General features: G+C 37.8%; 1 protein-coding gene across 1 annotated transcript in view; it reads left to right on the forward strand.

Annotated features, from left to right (window-relative positions):
• The window catches only part of LOC149169414 (uncharacterized), a 173,377-nt gene extending 156,600 nt beyond the window's left edge, over positions 1-16,777 (forward strand). The window contains exons 5-7 of the mRNA XM_089425186.1: positions 15,574-15,822; positions 16,041-16,130; positions 16,299-16,777. Of these exons, the coding sequence (XP_089281312.1) occupies positions 15,574-15,822; positions 16,041-16,130; positions 16,299-16,676 (717 nt within the window). The 3' untranslated portion in view covers positions 16,677-16,777. The remainder of the gene's footprint in view (positions 1-15,573; positions 15,823-16,040; positions 16,131-16,298) is intronic.
• The last annotated feature ends 1,379 nt before the right edge of the window (positions 16,778-18,156 follow it).

Here is an 18,156-nt window from a genome sequence, read left to right on the forward strand (position 1 = left end):
TTGGGGAGATTCCACACGGTTAGAGGGATATTAAAATAATTAATATTTTTAATGGGTTCCTAAGTCTAAACTTAGGAAAATAAAAATATTAATGGGTATTAATATAAAACTGGGTGAGAAGGTTCTAAATGACATGGATCAAGACAAATCTAATCTTAGTCGTTGATTAGAGATTTAATCTCGGCCATTGAAGACTCAACTGAAAAAGTATAAGAGGAGGCTTGAGGGTCAGTTGGAGATACACCAAGATTGATCAGTGAGTTCGATTTTCTAGAGTGGGGTTCGCTGAGAGAAATAGAACTAGTGATCAGAGTTGCAACGAGGGGCAATGAGTGGATAGCAGAGAGGCAGAGATAGTGTCGGGAGACCAGCGTAGAGGTAGAGAAGGCTACGTAGAGCCAACAGGAGCCACGTAGAGGGCCAGAGTGACTGTGCAGAGGGCTAGAGGGCTTGCATGGGTGATGCAGAGGGTCAGAGAGGCAGCGCAAAGCATTTGTAGGCTGACGCAGAGGGTTCTAGGTTGACGCAGAGGCCAGGAGGGCTGACGCAGAGCCTCAGAGAGGCGTTGGAGAGAGTTTTGTGGAGCAAACTTTCAGAATATTTGCTTCCAAAGAGAGGTACTACTACAAGATAGATTTCTCCATTGGGTGAGCGAGTTTGGCACCGAGTTGTACTCAAGAAAAGCTGCTTAATAATAAAACCCCCAGAATTGTTGCACTAGTTTTCCCAAGTTGGGTTTTTCCGGGGACGATTGTCCAAAAATAACGATGTCCCTTGTGTGTTTGTCTATCTCTTTCAGTTGACAATCTGTAGATGGTTGAGACTGCAATGTGTTTATTTCAGTATTTATATGGTTAAATAACTTGTTCGGTAATTAAACAAGTAGGTGAAATAAACCAGATAGTGCAGGAAAATTTCTAACGGGTTAGACTTAGAAATTTCAACATGGTATCAGAGGGTTGCAGATCACAGGAGAGCTGAAGGCACCAACTGAATCATAGGATTTGGAGCAGAAACAACTGTCCCAAGAGACATAAGATGTTCCTAAGCAGAAAGCAGCAAAGGAGTGATGCAGAAGGGCTTGCGTCATCAGTTTGAGCGAGAGAGAGGCTAGCGTAGAGGCAGAAGAGGCTCACGAGGAGCCACGTCATCCTACTCAGCCAGGTAGGAGTGACACAGTTGGCCAGAAGAGCGATTCAGCCTTGCTGGGATTGCGCAAAGCCAAGAGGCTCAGTTTCTTCAGTCGCTGGGGCATAGGAAGTTGTGGGCAGATTGGGGAGTGTGAAGCTGGTGGGGTGCTGTTGCTGTTGAGGGAGTCGCTACCTTGGCGGATTTCTATTCAAGAAATCCAGATTAGTGTTGTAGGAGCAAAGGGGATCGAAGAGGTACGATTTGACTGTTGGCAGAAGGATTTCCAGGAGGGAAATCAAGACTCAGAGGGAGTCTAGAAGAGAACTTCCAGGAGGGAAGTAGAGACTCAGAGGAGTCGAAAAGAAGATCAGATATGGCAATGAACGCATTGAGGGATCAAGACAGGTTGGACAGAGCATCCAACTTTGTCATCTGAAAGGCCAAGATCCTGTCTGTTCTGGATAGACATCGCATCTAGGCCTTTGCCTTGAGAACTGTGGCTATCCTAGTCGACCCAACTGATAACAAAAGGTATGAGGATGCGATGACCAAGGCAAAGTGCATAATCCTTGATGGGGTCAAGGATCATATAGTTCAACATATTGCCGAGAAGAATACAACAAAGGAAATGTGGGATACCTTGACGACATTGTATAAAGGAACTTCCGTGTAGAGGAAGATGCTACTGGAGAATCAGCTGCGGTCCTATCAGATGCAGAAGGGGGAGCAGATAGATCACTTCCTCAGCAGGTTGTAGGAGATTCGGGACCAACTGACTTCCATAGGGGCCACACCGGATGAGGAGTTAATGGTGAGGACTGCCCTGAATGCAGTCTCCGAGGAGTGGGAGACATTCGTCCAAAGTATATTGGGCAGAACGACTCTTCTAGGATGGGAAGAATTGTGGGCAGCTCTTCGCCAAGAAGAGATCAAACGACTGACCAAGATGGGAAGTAGCAGCAAAGGATCCTGGGTCAAGAAAGAGGAGGAAGAGGATGCGGCTCTGGCATGTGCGGGGCAGGAAGGGAAGAGGAAGAAGGACATCTCCAAGAATAAGTGCTTCAATTGTGGGGAGCTAGGCCATTATGCAACCTGGTGTCCCAAGAAGAAGAATAAGGGAGAAGCTTCTGACTCCAAGGTAGCGCCGACTATGGCGGAGAAGGAGGTAGAGGATGATGACGATTGTGCCATGAGTGCTCATGTACCTCTAGAGAAGAGGTGGGGAGACGTCGAGCTTTAGTCAGGAGGACTACAAAAGATGTGGGGCAAGATCTTTGAGGTACCCAAACTCTTGGATCATATCTGGCTATGAGAGCCCCGAGTGACAGTAGCAGGATGGTGGATGTCGGTAGAAGTGGATGCAAATGGAGCGACAGAGAGTGCTAGAGTGCGGAGATCTGTAGCAACACAGTGTGGGTTACAACAGTGTGAGAGGCACAAAGGAGGTTGCAGCAGCGCAGGAAGGCACAGAGGTGTTTGCAGCAGTGCGAGAGGCACAAAGGTGTTGCAATAGTGCAGAGGCAACAGAGGGAGCATAGGATAGCAGCAGAGAGAGCTTCAACATCAGGAGATTTTCTCAGAGAGGTTGGAGAGAGTTTCGTGGAGCAGACTTTCAGAATATCTGCTTTCGAAGAGAGGTATTATTGCAAGATAGATTTATTTGCCGAGTGAGCCAGTTTGACACCTAGTTGTACTCGAGAAAAGTTGCTTAATAATAAAAACCTCAGAACTGTTGCACTGGTTTTCCCAAGTTGGGTTTTTCCGGGGACGATTGTCCAATAGTAACGATGTCCCTTGTGTGTTTGTCTAGTTCTTTTAGTTGATGATCTGTAGATGGTTGAGACTACATTGTGTTTATTTCAGTATTTATATGGTTAAATAACTTGTTCGGTAATTAAACAAGTAGGTGAAATAAACCAGATAGTGCAGGAAAATTTCTAACAGGTTAGACTTAATTTCAATAGTTTCAATCACAGTGCAGGGTTAAAGGTGGCAATACGATCCTTGTGTGGCCATGCTCCAGATGAGCAACATCTATCTTCACCACGAGAACGACAACCACTGTAAATTAAAATCTTTCTAATAAATTTGGGATGGAAGATATCTTCTGGCGCAGGTAATGATGTCTGCTAAGAATGCATCAAGACTGGCAAGCGCATGCACGTAAAGAGGTGATGGAAGTATGTGGGCAAAATGCCCCACATGCTGATAGCGTGAATCGTTTTAATATTATTGGAATGATTCTAAATGAGGTCTTCAGACAGTGTGCACCAACAGCGTTTATGCGACGAACACATACAAACCAATGAAGCTTGGAAACCTCTCAATTCCTGTAGGCACTAGCCCTCTACTTCCCATCTGTGAAGTCACAGTTGCATGCCAAGATTGGAATTATGTTACTGCCCAACTTGTAACCCAAAACAATAAATCTATATGCTTGGAGAATATCCCAGAACTTAATCATGGTAGCCATGATACTGAAACAATTGTACTCATTTGAGATGAACAACAGGGAAAGTGGGTAGTGCCTATGGCTCCTCAGGCAGATGTGAGTGATACCAACGTACAATTTTTTTCAGAGAAAGGCTTGGTGAAAATGACATTGCTTTCAAGGATGATCAGAATGGATGTTTGGAGGATGCAAAGAGTGCAATGTTAGAAAATTATGTTTCTACCCATGATTTTTAAAATTTTGCTAGTCCACTAGATGCTGTGAATATTGTCACTACTTGCAGTAATGGTGAACCAATTGTACACATGGGGAAAGAGAGCAGTTGTGATAGGCCGTAGCAATATTGTTGGAAGACAGTCGCTATGCTTTTGCAGATATTACTCGGGAGGCAGATATTGTTGTTTCTGCCGCAAGTGTGGCAAATTTAGTTCATGGTGACTGCCTGAAGCCTAGAGCTGTGGTGATTGATGTTGGCATAAATCCAGTGGAGTATCACAATAGCAAAAGAGGTTACCGATTATATTTTGACAAGATCAAGATGGAAGTGGAGGCATTGGAGTAGATAAAAGATGAAGAATCAAACTTTTTGAGAGAAATAAGATTTCTTTGATTTCAATGTACTTGTTTGCATCAAGGAATCAATGGTTGATGTTTCATCTTGCGATATAGCTTTGGCTGTAGAGGAAGAGCTGGAACATAGTTATGAGAGTGGCCGTGCCTTCTTGAGGGATTGGAAACTTGTTATAGCCCAGATAGCAGCAAAGGATTGGTCCCTTATAGATTTGGAACGTGTTGCTATGAAGGTTGATATCCTTCGCATGAATTTGGGTTCTACTGTTAAAGCAGGATGCATTGATTTGTAGGACACAGGTCTTGAGCTTGCAACTCTAGATGAATCTACATCGAATGATAATGTTCAGAAGTGGATTTGCAGCAACACTGCAATTTTTTTGGCAATAATGATATACAAAAGTTGCAACTGGAGGCAATTTTAGCCTTAACAGAATTGAAGCAGGGGCTCTCTGTGTGTGGTTGTAAATGTTTTGTATGTTTTTGGCAATGTATTCTAGAGAAAGTCCATTCCTCGTATCACCCTTGTATGAGTAACCATGTTTGTGTTGAGAAGTGCACATACTGTTCTCTTTAATTAGATCAAGGAAATGAAGTGGAGAAATTCTCTACTCAATTTGATATGCTTGGCTTTGATGTGTACATCATTTATATAGTTCATGATGGGGTGAGCACAAAAACATTCATCATCAGATTGTACAGGCTAGAAGGAAGGGAGAATTGAATATCTCCCCTAAATTCAAGTTTGCAAGTATTTATGAAGCATCATAGGAAGTCTCAGCACACTACAGAGGAGAATACAGAGACAATAAAGTCAATTCATTTGAGAAGAGGTTGAAGTATTCAATTGTATTGAAAGCATTCGAATCAAGGGTCCCTAGTTCAATTTTCAGTTAGTGACCATACTGATAGGTGCCATTCCAAAAATGGAAAGAAGACAAAATCAAGACAAAAAGGTCCATTGTAACATAAATCTTATCGCAGCGAGAAACTTTGGCATGCTCTGTGAGCTTTATTACAGATGACGGTCATTATATTGGCTTTGATCATTTCAAGAATATTTTTCATCATGTCATTTTTGTCATTGATAAATTGGGGTCCATCTGCACGGATATCAAGCCAACAATGTTCATGTTTTTCCTTCACATGCTTTAGGCTTGAATGTGTATTTTGAGTCGCCTTAGGATGGTATTTGATAAATTGCCATCAGTAATTTATTGTATGCACCACAATTCTTGTTATAAATATAAAGGGAAGAGATGAAGAACGAAGTGGTTAGTGATGAAATGGAAGTCAAAGGTCAACACCAGGCAGATTCAGTTTTCAAGAAAAAGGACCAGCCTTATCTAAATCAATTCCAACAATCATGGAATTCGTTAGAAATAAGTGCAGATTGAATAGAGATCGTGTTGAGCATTTTAAGGCAGTGATGGAGTATCAAAGGATCAGATCCAAATTTTAAGGAGGAAAATCAGTGCCAATAAAACAATTTCTAGAATTGAAGGAAGAAGACTTGCAACAGTTCCAGATTTCCTGCAACTAATCAAGAGATATTATTTATTTTGATACATTATTGAGATTTTTATTTCAGAAAAGTAGAAATTATTAAGCTTGATTATTTTCTATATATTGTTTCCTTTTTATTGTTAAAGGGTGGGTTTTTGATGCCAAGGCTCTTGACTTTGTAATAACTTCTATTATAGGATTTCTAATGAAAGCCTTCCGGCTCCAGTTTATGACAAAATTTGTGTTTCTAGTATGTTTTTCCAGTATTTTCATACTCTCTTTCTGCACATGTTCAAAGTATTATAGGAGATCTGGGTAAGAATAGATTGAGTTTCAATCTCTCTGAAATCCCCTGCAAATTAATAATCGTTTAAAGAAATTAGTATATTGGACTGTCTGTCTGAGTTAGCTCTTCTTTGAACTGATTATTGTTTGTCCTTCTATCTTCTCCTGAATATGTTTTGTTGGGCTGTAGAAATCTTCTACACACATCCAAATTTCCCTAGTTGTTAAGTAGTCAGGCTGACTGCTCAATTATTAGGAATCTCCTTACATTCTTCTATCATAATCCTTGAAAAGCTAAGTCATTCTGTCAGGCTGGAAGCTGACACTTTGAGAAGGGACCCTGTGAGAGAGGCCTTTAATCATGAATAGGGATTGTCATTGATCGCCAACCACCCCCAATTAAAACCATAAATCTGGCCATTGTGCTTCAAAGGTTGTTGTTCAATGACAGGTGAACAATGTTAAACAAAGCCTCATAACAACTGAGGGAGCCCCCTCTAGTTCAAGGGCCAGCTTGAACCTAAAGGCTGGTTGAGTTGGTTTCCTGGCGTAGTTTTTGCAGCCAAGGACTGCCTACAGGAAACACGTACAACTCATGGCACATGAAGTAGAGAACCATATCTGTCACTTCCTCTTAATCAAAGAGGATCTAATCATTTCTGTACATCCCCTTATCCTAGGAAGATTCTTTTCATTCAAACTCCCTCTTAACCTGGGGAGATTTCATCCAGGCTCCCTCTTAACTTAGGGAGTTCTTCTTCTTTACGACACCAGAAAATCTGTCATGGCTTCCATCCTTCTTATCAGAGTCATTCATATATCATGCTTATCACATCAACTTTACTTACGATCATCTTCACCATCTTGAAGATGATGTACCTGCACAACTTAGATAGTAAGTACAACCAAAATTATAGAAGCATGAAGTTAGCCATATCAAAATCTTATAATAATGGAAGCATTAGACTTTATAAACATAATCAGTAAGAGACTATACTTCAATACTTCAACTTCTTGCCCAGGTTTTGTTACAAACCCTAAATCACATTCACAGCTCATCAAGATATCAAACTCATTATATATAGGGTTTCAATATTCTTTCAATGACATGACAAGTTCTTTCATATAGAAAACCCTAGAAATAGATCAGATCAATGAATCTAACAACTTTCAAGTCTCATATGTTAGACTTCCTACTAGGATTTCATGAGCTCCAACAATCAAAACCAATCACAACTTAATCAACATCATGATTATCGTCTACTAGGGTTTGATGTAAACCCTAGATTTTCATCCACAAATGCTTAGCAATCACTATATAGATTCATAAATTCCAAATGGTTATACATACTAGAGAATTTAACTACTACTAGGGTTTAGTTGCTAAACCCTAGATTTTTCAAACAACATTATCCTAGACCATCAAACTCTAACTAGGGTTTGTTTCCAAACCCTAGGACTCGTGACCATTAACACTTAGGTCAACACATATATCTAGGAATTCATCAGCATATCATAAGCACATCATATGTCAAGCAATATTAATATGTTAGACATATACCGACCTAGAACAAGCTAGGGTTTCAACCAAGTGGACAAATACCTAAGGTTTCATTCCTATGATTCTAAATACATAACAAGGGTTTTGTTTATAGACCTAACCAAACCCTAAGGATCTAGGATTTCAATTCATAATATAGCAAACCCTACTTTACCAAAACTTCATAGGTTTGGGATTTCAAACACCATCATTTCAACCCTAACAAGTTAGGGTTTTCATGATCATACCAAAACCCCAAAGATGACATCGTCAATATATTAAACATAAGAACAATTTTTTTAGACTCCATCAATAACCCCAAGTAGATTAAGGTTTCATTCATTGTCAACATACCCTTAGGTTAGGGTTTTCCAGAGAACCTATCTAAGGTTTTATAAAATCAATTAAGAATATGAGGGTAGATTTATCAAGTAATGAATCACCCTAAACAAAAGTCTTTATGATTCAAGATAGCTAGACATAACGATGTTAGCAATGTAATGCAAACTTCAAAAAGAAGATGATCCAGATCATACTTTAAGAGAATCTTGTACGGTGTATAGTTAAGACATATCTGGAGATGTTCCTTGAAAACCTAGTAAGGATTCCTTTAAGTGTTCTTTTTGTATTAAGTCATCATCTTTTATACCTGTTGTACATACTCACAAGCACAACATGTGATACTGAGGACATAATTTAATTTCTCAAGTTAGATCTTCATGGAGGATGAAATCCTATGATAAGCTGTTCATTCTTTCAATCATTAGTAGGAATTTTTACTTGACATCCTAGATTATTTGTAAACTCTAGAAAACAAGTATTAAGGTTCTAATATGAGGTTTTTGTATGATATCTAGGGAGTACTATCTTTATCCTAGTTTAATTATAAACAAGGATCATATGAACCATTTAAGATAATAGAAATTTAAACGCTTATGAACATACGTACCTAGTGAATTACATACCTCTGATTTCATTAGACTTGTTGCAATTGCATCTTAATACTTACTTGATTTTCTTGAGATGGTACCTCGTACTCGGACTATAATTTAGATCCTCAAGGCTTGAATTTCATTTTCCATATGACAAAATTTGAATATGTGATGACACAGTTCAATCATATGCTTCATATTTTGATAACTTATGACAAAGATATGGATGACATTTTCAAAAGCTCCTGGTTCAAGAGTGAATTTTTATATAATATATATTTTGATGCATATATGTCAACAAAAGCATGTGGAATAATGAATTAGATATAAAAATCATAAAAACATGGATTGAACCATATAACATCAATCATCTAGAAGTTATAATCTTCATCGATCACATCCACAAGTTAGTGACATACAACATATCGAGTCTCATGATTCATTAATCTTAAAGTTTCAAGCTTTCAAAATTTGATATTTAACATATATCATCATTGATCACTAAAGTTGTAACATACACTTGTAACCATTACCATTACCAAGTAAGGAAACAATAACAAAGAATATCTAACATGAAATGAAATGTTTCAACTTTCAACTTTCACGAAGCATCATATTCATAATTCATTACCAACTTCAAACTTCAAACTTAAATTGTCATATATTGTTTACAAAAAATATCATAATAAATATGAAAGAGTCAACAGTTAAAAAAACTACTAGAAACTAGAAAAGACAAGTAAATTTGTTATCTATTGATAATGCTTGGGCCTCTTGCCACCACGAGAAATATCTAATTTCTGACAAAGCATGTAGAATGATGAATTAGCTATAAAAAACATAAAACCATGGATTAAACCATATAACGTCAATCTTCTAGTAGTTACAATCTTCATCAACCACAGGTCCACAAGCTAAAAATTTTGATTTATATAGCATGTAAGGGTGCACATAACCAAAATAGCATCAAGTGCAATCCATTTTTGAACTGAAAATACATCAACAAACAGGTTCTAGATGGCCTCTAGCATCCAAAATAATCATGCTACAACAAATACCTACAATATCAGCAAAATCATTGCCTATCTTGGGATGCTTGTCATTAATATTGCCCTCTAAGCATTAACATAAGATAGAAAAATCGTAGCATGTCAAGTCAATATTTTGTTTGAGTGATGGGTACATTTTTGGTAGGGTCATGATAGAGGAGTTTGACAACCAATGTCACTAACATCAAAGTACATAGTGGGATTGGTTCTCTTGATTAAATATGAGTTCCATACTCTAGTACATGACAAAATTCAATGGAAACATTGCAACCCCCCAATCTGAAAGATTGATAAGTCTGCTAGATTTTGAGTGAGACCTAAAATTCTACTTTCTCCATATGAAATCCAATGAGGTCAGAACCACTCTCAAACATCCTGAGTCATTTCATGATAATGTTACAAATTAAGTAAAAGGATGAAAATGAAAGATAAAGGAAAATGTCAATTTTACTTTAAGAATATAACATTACCATGAATTGCATATCAATACTAGGGCCTTAGGCTTGATCATTAAACTACCCCACTAAAAAATTCTTGTTCCTTTGAAAAAAATTTGTGTTTGGAATGTGTTTGCAAAAAAAAAATTATGAAAAAAGCTAGGGAGAAAAATTATTTTTAGGGAGCACGCTTTGGGAGTGGATTCGACATGGCCAAAAGGGTGTTCCATACATGACAATGGCTCAATTGACTTGTAGACTTAATGACAAGACCTAAAAGCACAGAATGGGTGCTTGACCTAAAAATAAATTTCCCTTGAGCATGAAACCCATGCATCAAGAATGACAATAATAAATTTATTTTTCTCTTTACATCAAATACAAAAGATCATGATTACATATGTCATTATGAAGACCGAACCTAGTTACATATTTCAACAATCCTAAGATACTAGATGCTTCAAAGATTTCCTTCTAATGATTCTTTAAATAAGAATATTTTTCAAGAAACAATTCCACTGCTTCTTCTCAACTTTTGATTAAGAGATGATGTAGGAGCTGCTACAGGTCCTCAAATAGACTTCTCGTTTCTTGTTATAGACAGAGATGCATAAGTTTCTTGAACTTGATCTTTGTTAAAGACTGATATATTCTTCCTCCAAGATTCAAATTCAAGGTCGGCTTCTATGTTACTTATGTAGCTCAGTCTTTCTCTATATATGTGCACAGGTATCCGTCCTTCTCCACAAGGATCTCGTCTCCTTCAAGGATTATAGTGACTGTGGCTTTATAATAGATGTACAATGCCTCTAAATAACTCGGTCCTAGTCCTTTCAACACTTTAACCTTTTGCTGGTTATAAGGACTATCTCTAGTCCTTAAAGCATATGATTCAGTCACCTCTGCAACTATGCACAGAACCCTTGTAACTTCAGATTTCTGAGGTAAATTTAGACCCTCAATTCCATACACAAAACTTTGCTTTTTCTCTCAAGGATCTCGGCCTTGACTAGGCTTATAGCCTAGCTATTCAGATCTCCAAAATGCTTCTCAACTCCTCTCACTGTTATGGCTTTCAAGTTTTGGTCTGCGACCCTAATCACCCAGGGTTGCTGCCTAATTGCAGAGGTATAGTCTTATAATCATGCCCATAAATGTGCTATATCAGTTCGGTTCTCCTTCTAGATGGCTCGACCTTCAAAGGTAGATTTGAAACCCTTTTTCCTTAGCACAGGCGTGATCTTCTAGCTGCTTTGTTTCACTAACCATAGCTCTGATACCATGTTGAGAAATCCTTAGGGTAGCTAATTAAGATGATTTCTCTTAATTTGATAGTTGCTTGTGATGTTCTTTTACTTCTTCAATTAGATTCTTCTTCTTATTATTATTATTATGTTCTTTATCATCAAACAACTACCAAAAACATGAAGATCATCAAAGACAAATGGACACCAGATGTAGGCTATAATCTAGGGCCAAAACCTCTCCTAGAGAGGAAAACCCAAATGAATCTCTTCTTTTCTTCAGGAACCAAAACAAATGAGACAAGCAAGACCTTTTGACCAAGACAAAGACCTTCTCCAATCCACCAAGTCAACCTCCAAGATAGTTAACCAAACTTCAAAGGTCAACTTACGTCAAACTTCTCCAAATGTCAACACAAAACAATTCTTTCAAGGGTCTCGACCCTTCTATGCAACATTGAAATTTCGGCCTGCACTCTTGTTCCTACACCTTCGCACTTCTATTGCAGGTCTCTTCGCATGTGTGGTAGAAAGTGAGCAGAATTTGGTTCCCTTCTTCTTTTCTTAGTCTCCTTCTTTCTCACAATGATAAAACCTTCCTTTTGACTTCCTTCGCACTTCTTTTTGCTAGAAAATTGCAGATCGAATGTCAATGATGATTGATGTTGGAAAATATAACTAGGTTCGATCTTCATTAAATGTATTTGAGTCATTTTGTAATGTACTTATCAAAAGAATAAAGAAAAGAATTATTATTATTATTGTGACTTTTTAAAGCATGGGTTTCATGCTTGGGTCACCATGTTTTAGGTCAAAGTTCCCATTGAGGACTTCTAGGATTTATTATGAGTCAATAGAGTCATTGTACTTTTAAAGAGCCCCTTCTTGGGCTTTTGGATCATGTAAAAAGGTTTAGCATTGAGTCAAATATAATTTATGTATCCTTCACATCAAGTCGGCTTAGAAGAGATCAAGTCGGCCTAAGGACATCAATTCGACCTCCCTTGAAGCCTATAAGTAGAAGCAAGTCGAATTCATTTCGAGTATCTCATCTCAAACAAGTTTGGTATCTCTAAGGAAACCGGAGAAGTGCAAAGTGTGTCTAAGGAAGCCAAAAGAAGTGCGAGTTGAGTGGAGTCTAAGGAGAAGAAGAAAAACGAAATTTTGGTGCCTCTCTCTCTTTTTTTCCTACCCTAGTTTGGGAGATCGAAGTCATCCAAGTTTTTGCTGATGCCGGAAGCTACTACATAGGCAAAGTTGCTGGAAGAGAGGTTGAAGATCTGGGAGGCGTACTTGGTGTGGAGGGAAGGTTTGGTCTTTGTCTAGGGTGAAGACTCTCAAAGAATACTATTGAAAGGAAGAGAATTTTGACTGGATTTTCCCCTCAAGGGGGGTTTTGCCCTGGCATAGTACCTATATCTGGTGTCCATTGTTTTATGTGCTTTTTCTTTGGTAATTGCTTGATGAACTAAAAGAAGATATAAAGAAAACCTAATAAGAAGGCAAGAACATCACAAGTAATTATCAAGTAGAAGAAAATCTTTCTACCTTTTTGATTTTCTAACAATTGATGCCACAGGTCAAAGTGCCCCTCTATATATAGTGTTTGTATCTCCTTTATGAGGCCGACTTGATGGAGGAGGGTTTACATGACCAATTACATAAAAAAAATTATTTCTTTGACACAATGAGACAAAGGAGGGTCTAGATCATAATGACATGGACAATGACTCATGACAAAAACCCTAGAAGCACATAATGGGTGCTTTTGACCTAGAAATAAAATAAATAGAGCATGAAACCCATGCTTATAAATAATTTTCTTTTATAATAAATTTTTCTTTTTCTTTCTTTTGGCAAATACACATCATGACCCAAATACAATTATGAAGACCAATACTAGTTACATTTCTCAACACCCTAGGCTTCCAAGGTAAGAGGTTTTTGAAGTCAAGATCATTTATATTCAATATTGAGGCATTGGAATTTCTTTCACCAAGACTTCATAGGAAATTTGCTAAACTTGGGTAGTGAATGTACATCCCAAAAACAGAGGCTTTTTCATCTCTTTTAATTGTCGACAAAGTGGGCATCTTGTGGGACCATAATCTAACCCAAGAATCTTATTTTTGTAAAACATTTTTCTCTCCAAACTTGCTTCCAGATCATTGCTTCCAGTATTTGAGTAGCTACCTAGATAGAGTATCCTTGGGTCACTGTATAGAGGTCTTTGTTTAGTTCCCATTTGATAAAGTTCTTGACTGCTTTATTGATGAGAGTTGCTCCACGTGGATGAGAAAATGCCGTTTGAGTTGAGCCTTCAATGCATTTGGGGGTTGTAAACATTTTCATCGAATCCACTTCCCTTTTCAATTTGATCCCATTTGAAAAGATCAAAGACCATTCTTAGTCCTTTCTTTGTGATCCATGATTTGTTTTTGCTAATGATGATTCTTGATTTAAAGGGGACCGACACATTATCCTATTCTCCTATATCTTCATACGTTTTCCATTTCCTGGGACCCATGATACTTGGGCTTGTATAATAGGTTTTGACATTTTACATAATTTGTAGATGGGTGATCCCTTTGTGTTTTGAATAGGCTCATCCAGGTTTCTTAGTCTTCATCTTCTTATGATTTTTTTCTTATGACCTTTTTCCAAAACTCCCATTTGCTTGCTAGATATCTCCACAGTATCTTGTCTACGAATGCTTGATTCATTACTGCTAGATCTCCTATTGTCAATCCTCCTTTGTCATAGGATTCTCTTATTGAGTCCTAGCTTACTAAATGATATTTATAATTGTTTGCTTTTCACCTTTGCCATAAGAATCTTCTGACTTCTCTCCCTATCATGTGAATTGTTGGAGCCATGATGGATAAGCCCAAGTATATGGGAAGAGTTACGAAGATATATTTTATTAAGTATACCCTACTCGATGGATTTAGCCATTATGATCTGCAACTGGTCATTTTGTTCTTAATCTTCTGAAGAGTCAACATACAATTTAAGGGCTTGGCATGTGTTAGTCCTGACCTTTCTTAGCCAGAGCTTCAACTTCCCAAGTTGGGTCTCCACCTTGAGGATATAACAGAGTTAACAGAGACCTTGCTCTCCTATTCACACACAGACGAGGCTAGACACACTGAGAACGCAAGGCTGCACCATAGGACACTACTTTTGATGCTTACAGCTGGCTTTTTGGTTTGACCAACCCATACTTGGGCTGACTGGCAACCGAAATCTGATGTTGAGGAGCCATATACTCATTGGGAAGTTCTTCCTCTTTATCATTTTCCAACATTCTGACCGTCCTGGTTGGTCTCAGAAGTTAACTGGGCCTGACTTTCCTCAAAGGCCTGTGGTTCAACAAGGCTGGCGAACTTTTAGCCATAAATGGGCAGTCCTTGATCTGATGATCAGGACTTTGGCAATGGAAACATGGATTAGGAATGTTAGTGTAGCATATTAGTTGGTGAATGACTTTCTTGCCAACTTGAATGTCAATGAATTGTATAAGATTCTTTGTGAGATTGAATTGGATGCAGATCTTATGATTGGCTGTGGAGTAAGAAGCCTGTCAGATTCATAGCAGTCAAATTTACCTAAAGGTTGCACAGCATTCTGAGAAACACCAGAGCTGGACAGGAACGGCAACTCTTCCCAGAGAAGGGTAGTGGAGCTTTGCTGACTTTTCAACACAGAAATCTTCCAACCGGTGGGAAAACACTAGCAAAGCATTTCTCGAGTCCAGTGGTACCTCTCCAAAAGTGCCAGGCAGACTTTGGTATCCCTAAAAGTGAATGAGAAAAAACCTTTTCTCAGGTTATGAATACCCTTAACATACCATCCAATGCAATCCCGAAGATCCCTCACCCAAGCTGCAATCATGTTTTCAGATGGCATTCTTCCTATGGAATATCCAAGAAATTCATGCTGTGAAATCTCAGAACAAGATCCTTTGTATTCAAAAATAGAAATTGTAACAGGCAGGTCTGACAGAATCGGAGGTATTACCTTATGATACGCTTTGAGTACAAAATTCCTTTCTATTTTCAGTGGTGCCATGCTCCTCAGTGGCAGATACTTTGAAAACATTACCCTGGTTTGATCCATACTTAGGGCTCCTCCCTCCTAGCAGGACAGGCCAAATTTACTGGACAGCTACTAAATGTAGTGAAAAGCTGAAGCATGTGAGGGATGGGTAATTAATGGTGAATCACAATAAATGCTATATGCAAACAAGAATAGCCGCAAAACCACCTTCCACAAGCTTTTTGATGCTCATACTACATGGATGATCAAAGAGTATGACGCAAAATTAAAAAAAGATAAACTTGTTTATTTTCTATATACTTAAACTGCCTCATGATTTTCTTCAGTCAATTTTGGATGCCAATGCTTGCATGTTTCTTTGGCTGCAGGAAATGCCTAGAAATGAGAACTGCAATGAAACTAATCTCATGGGAGAAGGTGATATGGGGCCAAAGAAAAAAATACCAAAAGAGAAGAAAGCTGAATCAACATGTCTTTTATCTTCTGTTAGAGCAGAATATAAATCTAGAAATACAAAAAGGAAGCATAGGAGAAAAAACATCAAAGCACCCTTATCTATCTCTTCCAGAAGTGAGAGAAAAAGAACTATGTGCAGACTGCCTGCCCATGCAGTTGAGGTACTAATCTAACTTTCCTCTCTTTTTAATTTTAGAATAAGATTTTTTTTGCTTTCTTCCGTTGTGTGTCACAGGATTCTTCTCTTCAAAAATTGCTGTAGAACATCTGCACTTCAACCAAATATTTTATATTCAACTCATGGCATAGCTTCAGTGATGATTGGGTATCTGTCTGGTTAATATGGGGTCATTGATAACTATTTGGATCTATGTAATAGAGGTTTCGCCAAGTCTTTGCTGAGAATGAGTTGCCTTCAATGTCCTGTAAAATGGCATTATCAAAGCAGTTGGATCTACCTTATCGGCAGGTCAGTTGATGGTTTGGCATTTGTGGAGTGTGCTTGAAGTTTACTGACTAAGAAATTCTATTTGCTCGTAATGGTAGTAGCCAGATATAAACGTGTTGCCTTGAAATGGATTATTGTTATTGCTTCATTAATTACATTTGTATTTGTAATCTTGTTTATCTTTTGCAGGTGCATATGTGGTTCAAAAATGCTCGTTATATGTCTTTGAAGAAGAAAAAGATGAACCGTTTAAAAGAATCAGCTCCCGTTATTTCCTCACATACCAGAAGAATTGAAGTAGAAAGTAGCAAACCCAATCCACAAATCAAAGAGCCAGATGATGCTGGCAATTCATACTTAACAGAGATGGAAAAATTGGGTAATATTGAGTTGAAACTTGAAAATCTGAGAAAGATTTTAGAAACAGTCTGTCCTAAAAGAGGTACTGATTTTTCCAATGATAAGAATCAAGAAGGAATCGCCAACCTTCTCAGTGAGGAGCTTCTCGTGTATGTACCAGTGGTGGAGTTGAGGGAGAAGAGCTTACAGGTTGCTCCTGTCAGGTGACTCTGCTTAAGATTTCTGAAAGACACGCTAATAAGATCACCTGTGCTGTTCCAGAGAAATACCTTAACACATCTCCTATTCACCTAGCCTTCTCTCTATCAGGTTATCACTCTTTTCACAAGATTGTTCGCAAGAGTGATGTTCTTTAGATTAAACGGCATAAAAAATGCCATCATTCTTTTCTGAAAGATGTGGTTCATGCCATTCTTTTACATTTTCAGATGGTTTTTCCTTTTGAGGATATTTTCCTTCTGGCTTTATTTTGCATCATGCATTGTCTGTCTGGAATTTGGAGCACAATGCTCACCATGCCCTTTAGCAAAAGCCATTTACTGGCTCCTTGTTAAGGCCATGCCTCAAGAAATATTTATTGTATGTAATAATATAAATAAAAGTAAGCTTGCTTCTTGACTGAAAGTAAAGATTATTATTCTTTGAATTCGAATGTTGGATGCTTAACATGTGTTTAATCTCTTTTGGAACTAGCAATTTGCTCCTATTGAAGGCAAATATTTTAGTATAAAAAACAAAATATGTCTCCTCCGTATCTCAGGAGGTGCTGTTAATACTCTGGGTCCCAAATATGGCAGAAGTGACATTTGGAGCTCTATAATATACCTTCCACTCGAAATGTGGAATGAGTATGGTAGGATCTGATCATATAGAATCAGGTTCGAAGATAATTTTAGTTAGCACCTATGCTAGATGAACACATATCCCTGGAAAGGAACTCAAATTTCATACGAAAGATGGCAATTTTAGTATTTGTGTGGCAATAAGCTTCAAAGGAAAAAGCTAGAAGAAGATTGGGTCCTAGCAAATGATTTATCGTGTTGAAGCCAACAGAGTTATCTCTTTAACTGCTTTAACAATTCTTTTTGGGGAGTCTGAGTATTCCGTTAGAAATAAAACAAGTGTCAAGGGAGATCATGGTAATTGTTGTTTTGAGAGTTACATTAGGAACTGCAGCAGTTATTTTTAATGTGATTATCTGAGATGTTTATCGTTTCCAGCCATATTTTCATTTTACCGGTGTAGGTGATGCTTATTAGTTCCATTAGTAGTTATTTCACTGTGCCCTGATCTCTCAGACTTCACCAGTGATAACATGCACTTAACATAAGCTCTGAAAGAAGGCATCAGGAGATATGACAAGCTCAAAACATTATAGTAGTGATATAATGCAATAGTATACCAAATAAAAACAAAATCGGAAGTTAAGAGCACTAAGACTGCAACCAAAGAAAGACAATGGGAAAATGAGAACCATATCAACAATGAAAGCAAACTAATGACTAAGTTATATGTCAATAATGATTAAAAAAATATAGAATTTGGTTTCTAGTGAATGATATTTGGTTTATTTTCTTGTATTCTTTTTATCCCTGCACTTTACAAGTCTTTATGTAAGGATGTTGAAAATGGTGTAAATTTTACTTTCAGCAACCGTTGACCTTACATTGTATTTATTATTATATTT

The sequence above is a fragment of the Pinus tabuliformis genome, chromosome 4_2, assembly GCF_031772625.1.
Source record: "Pinus tabuliformis cultivar Carrire ecotype Pingquan chromosome 4_2, CPIR1, whole genome shotgun sequence".
In the NCBI taxonomy this organism is placed as follows: Eukaryota; Viridiplantae; Streptophyta; class Pinopsida; order Pinales; family Pinaceae; genus Pinus; species Pinus tabuliformis.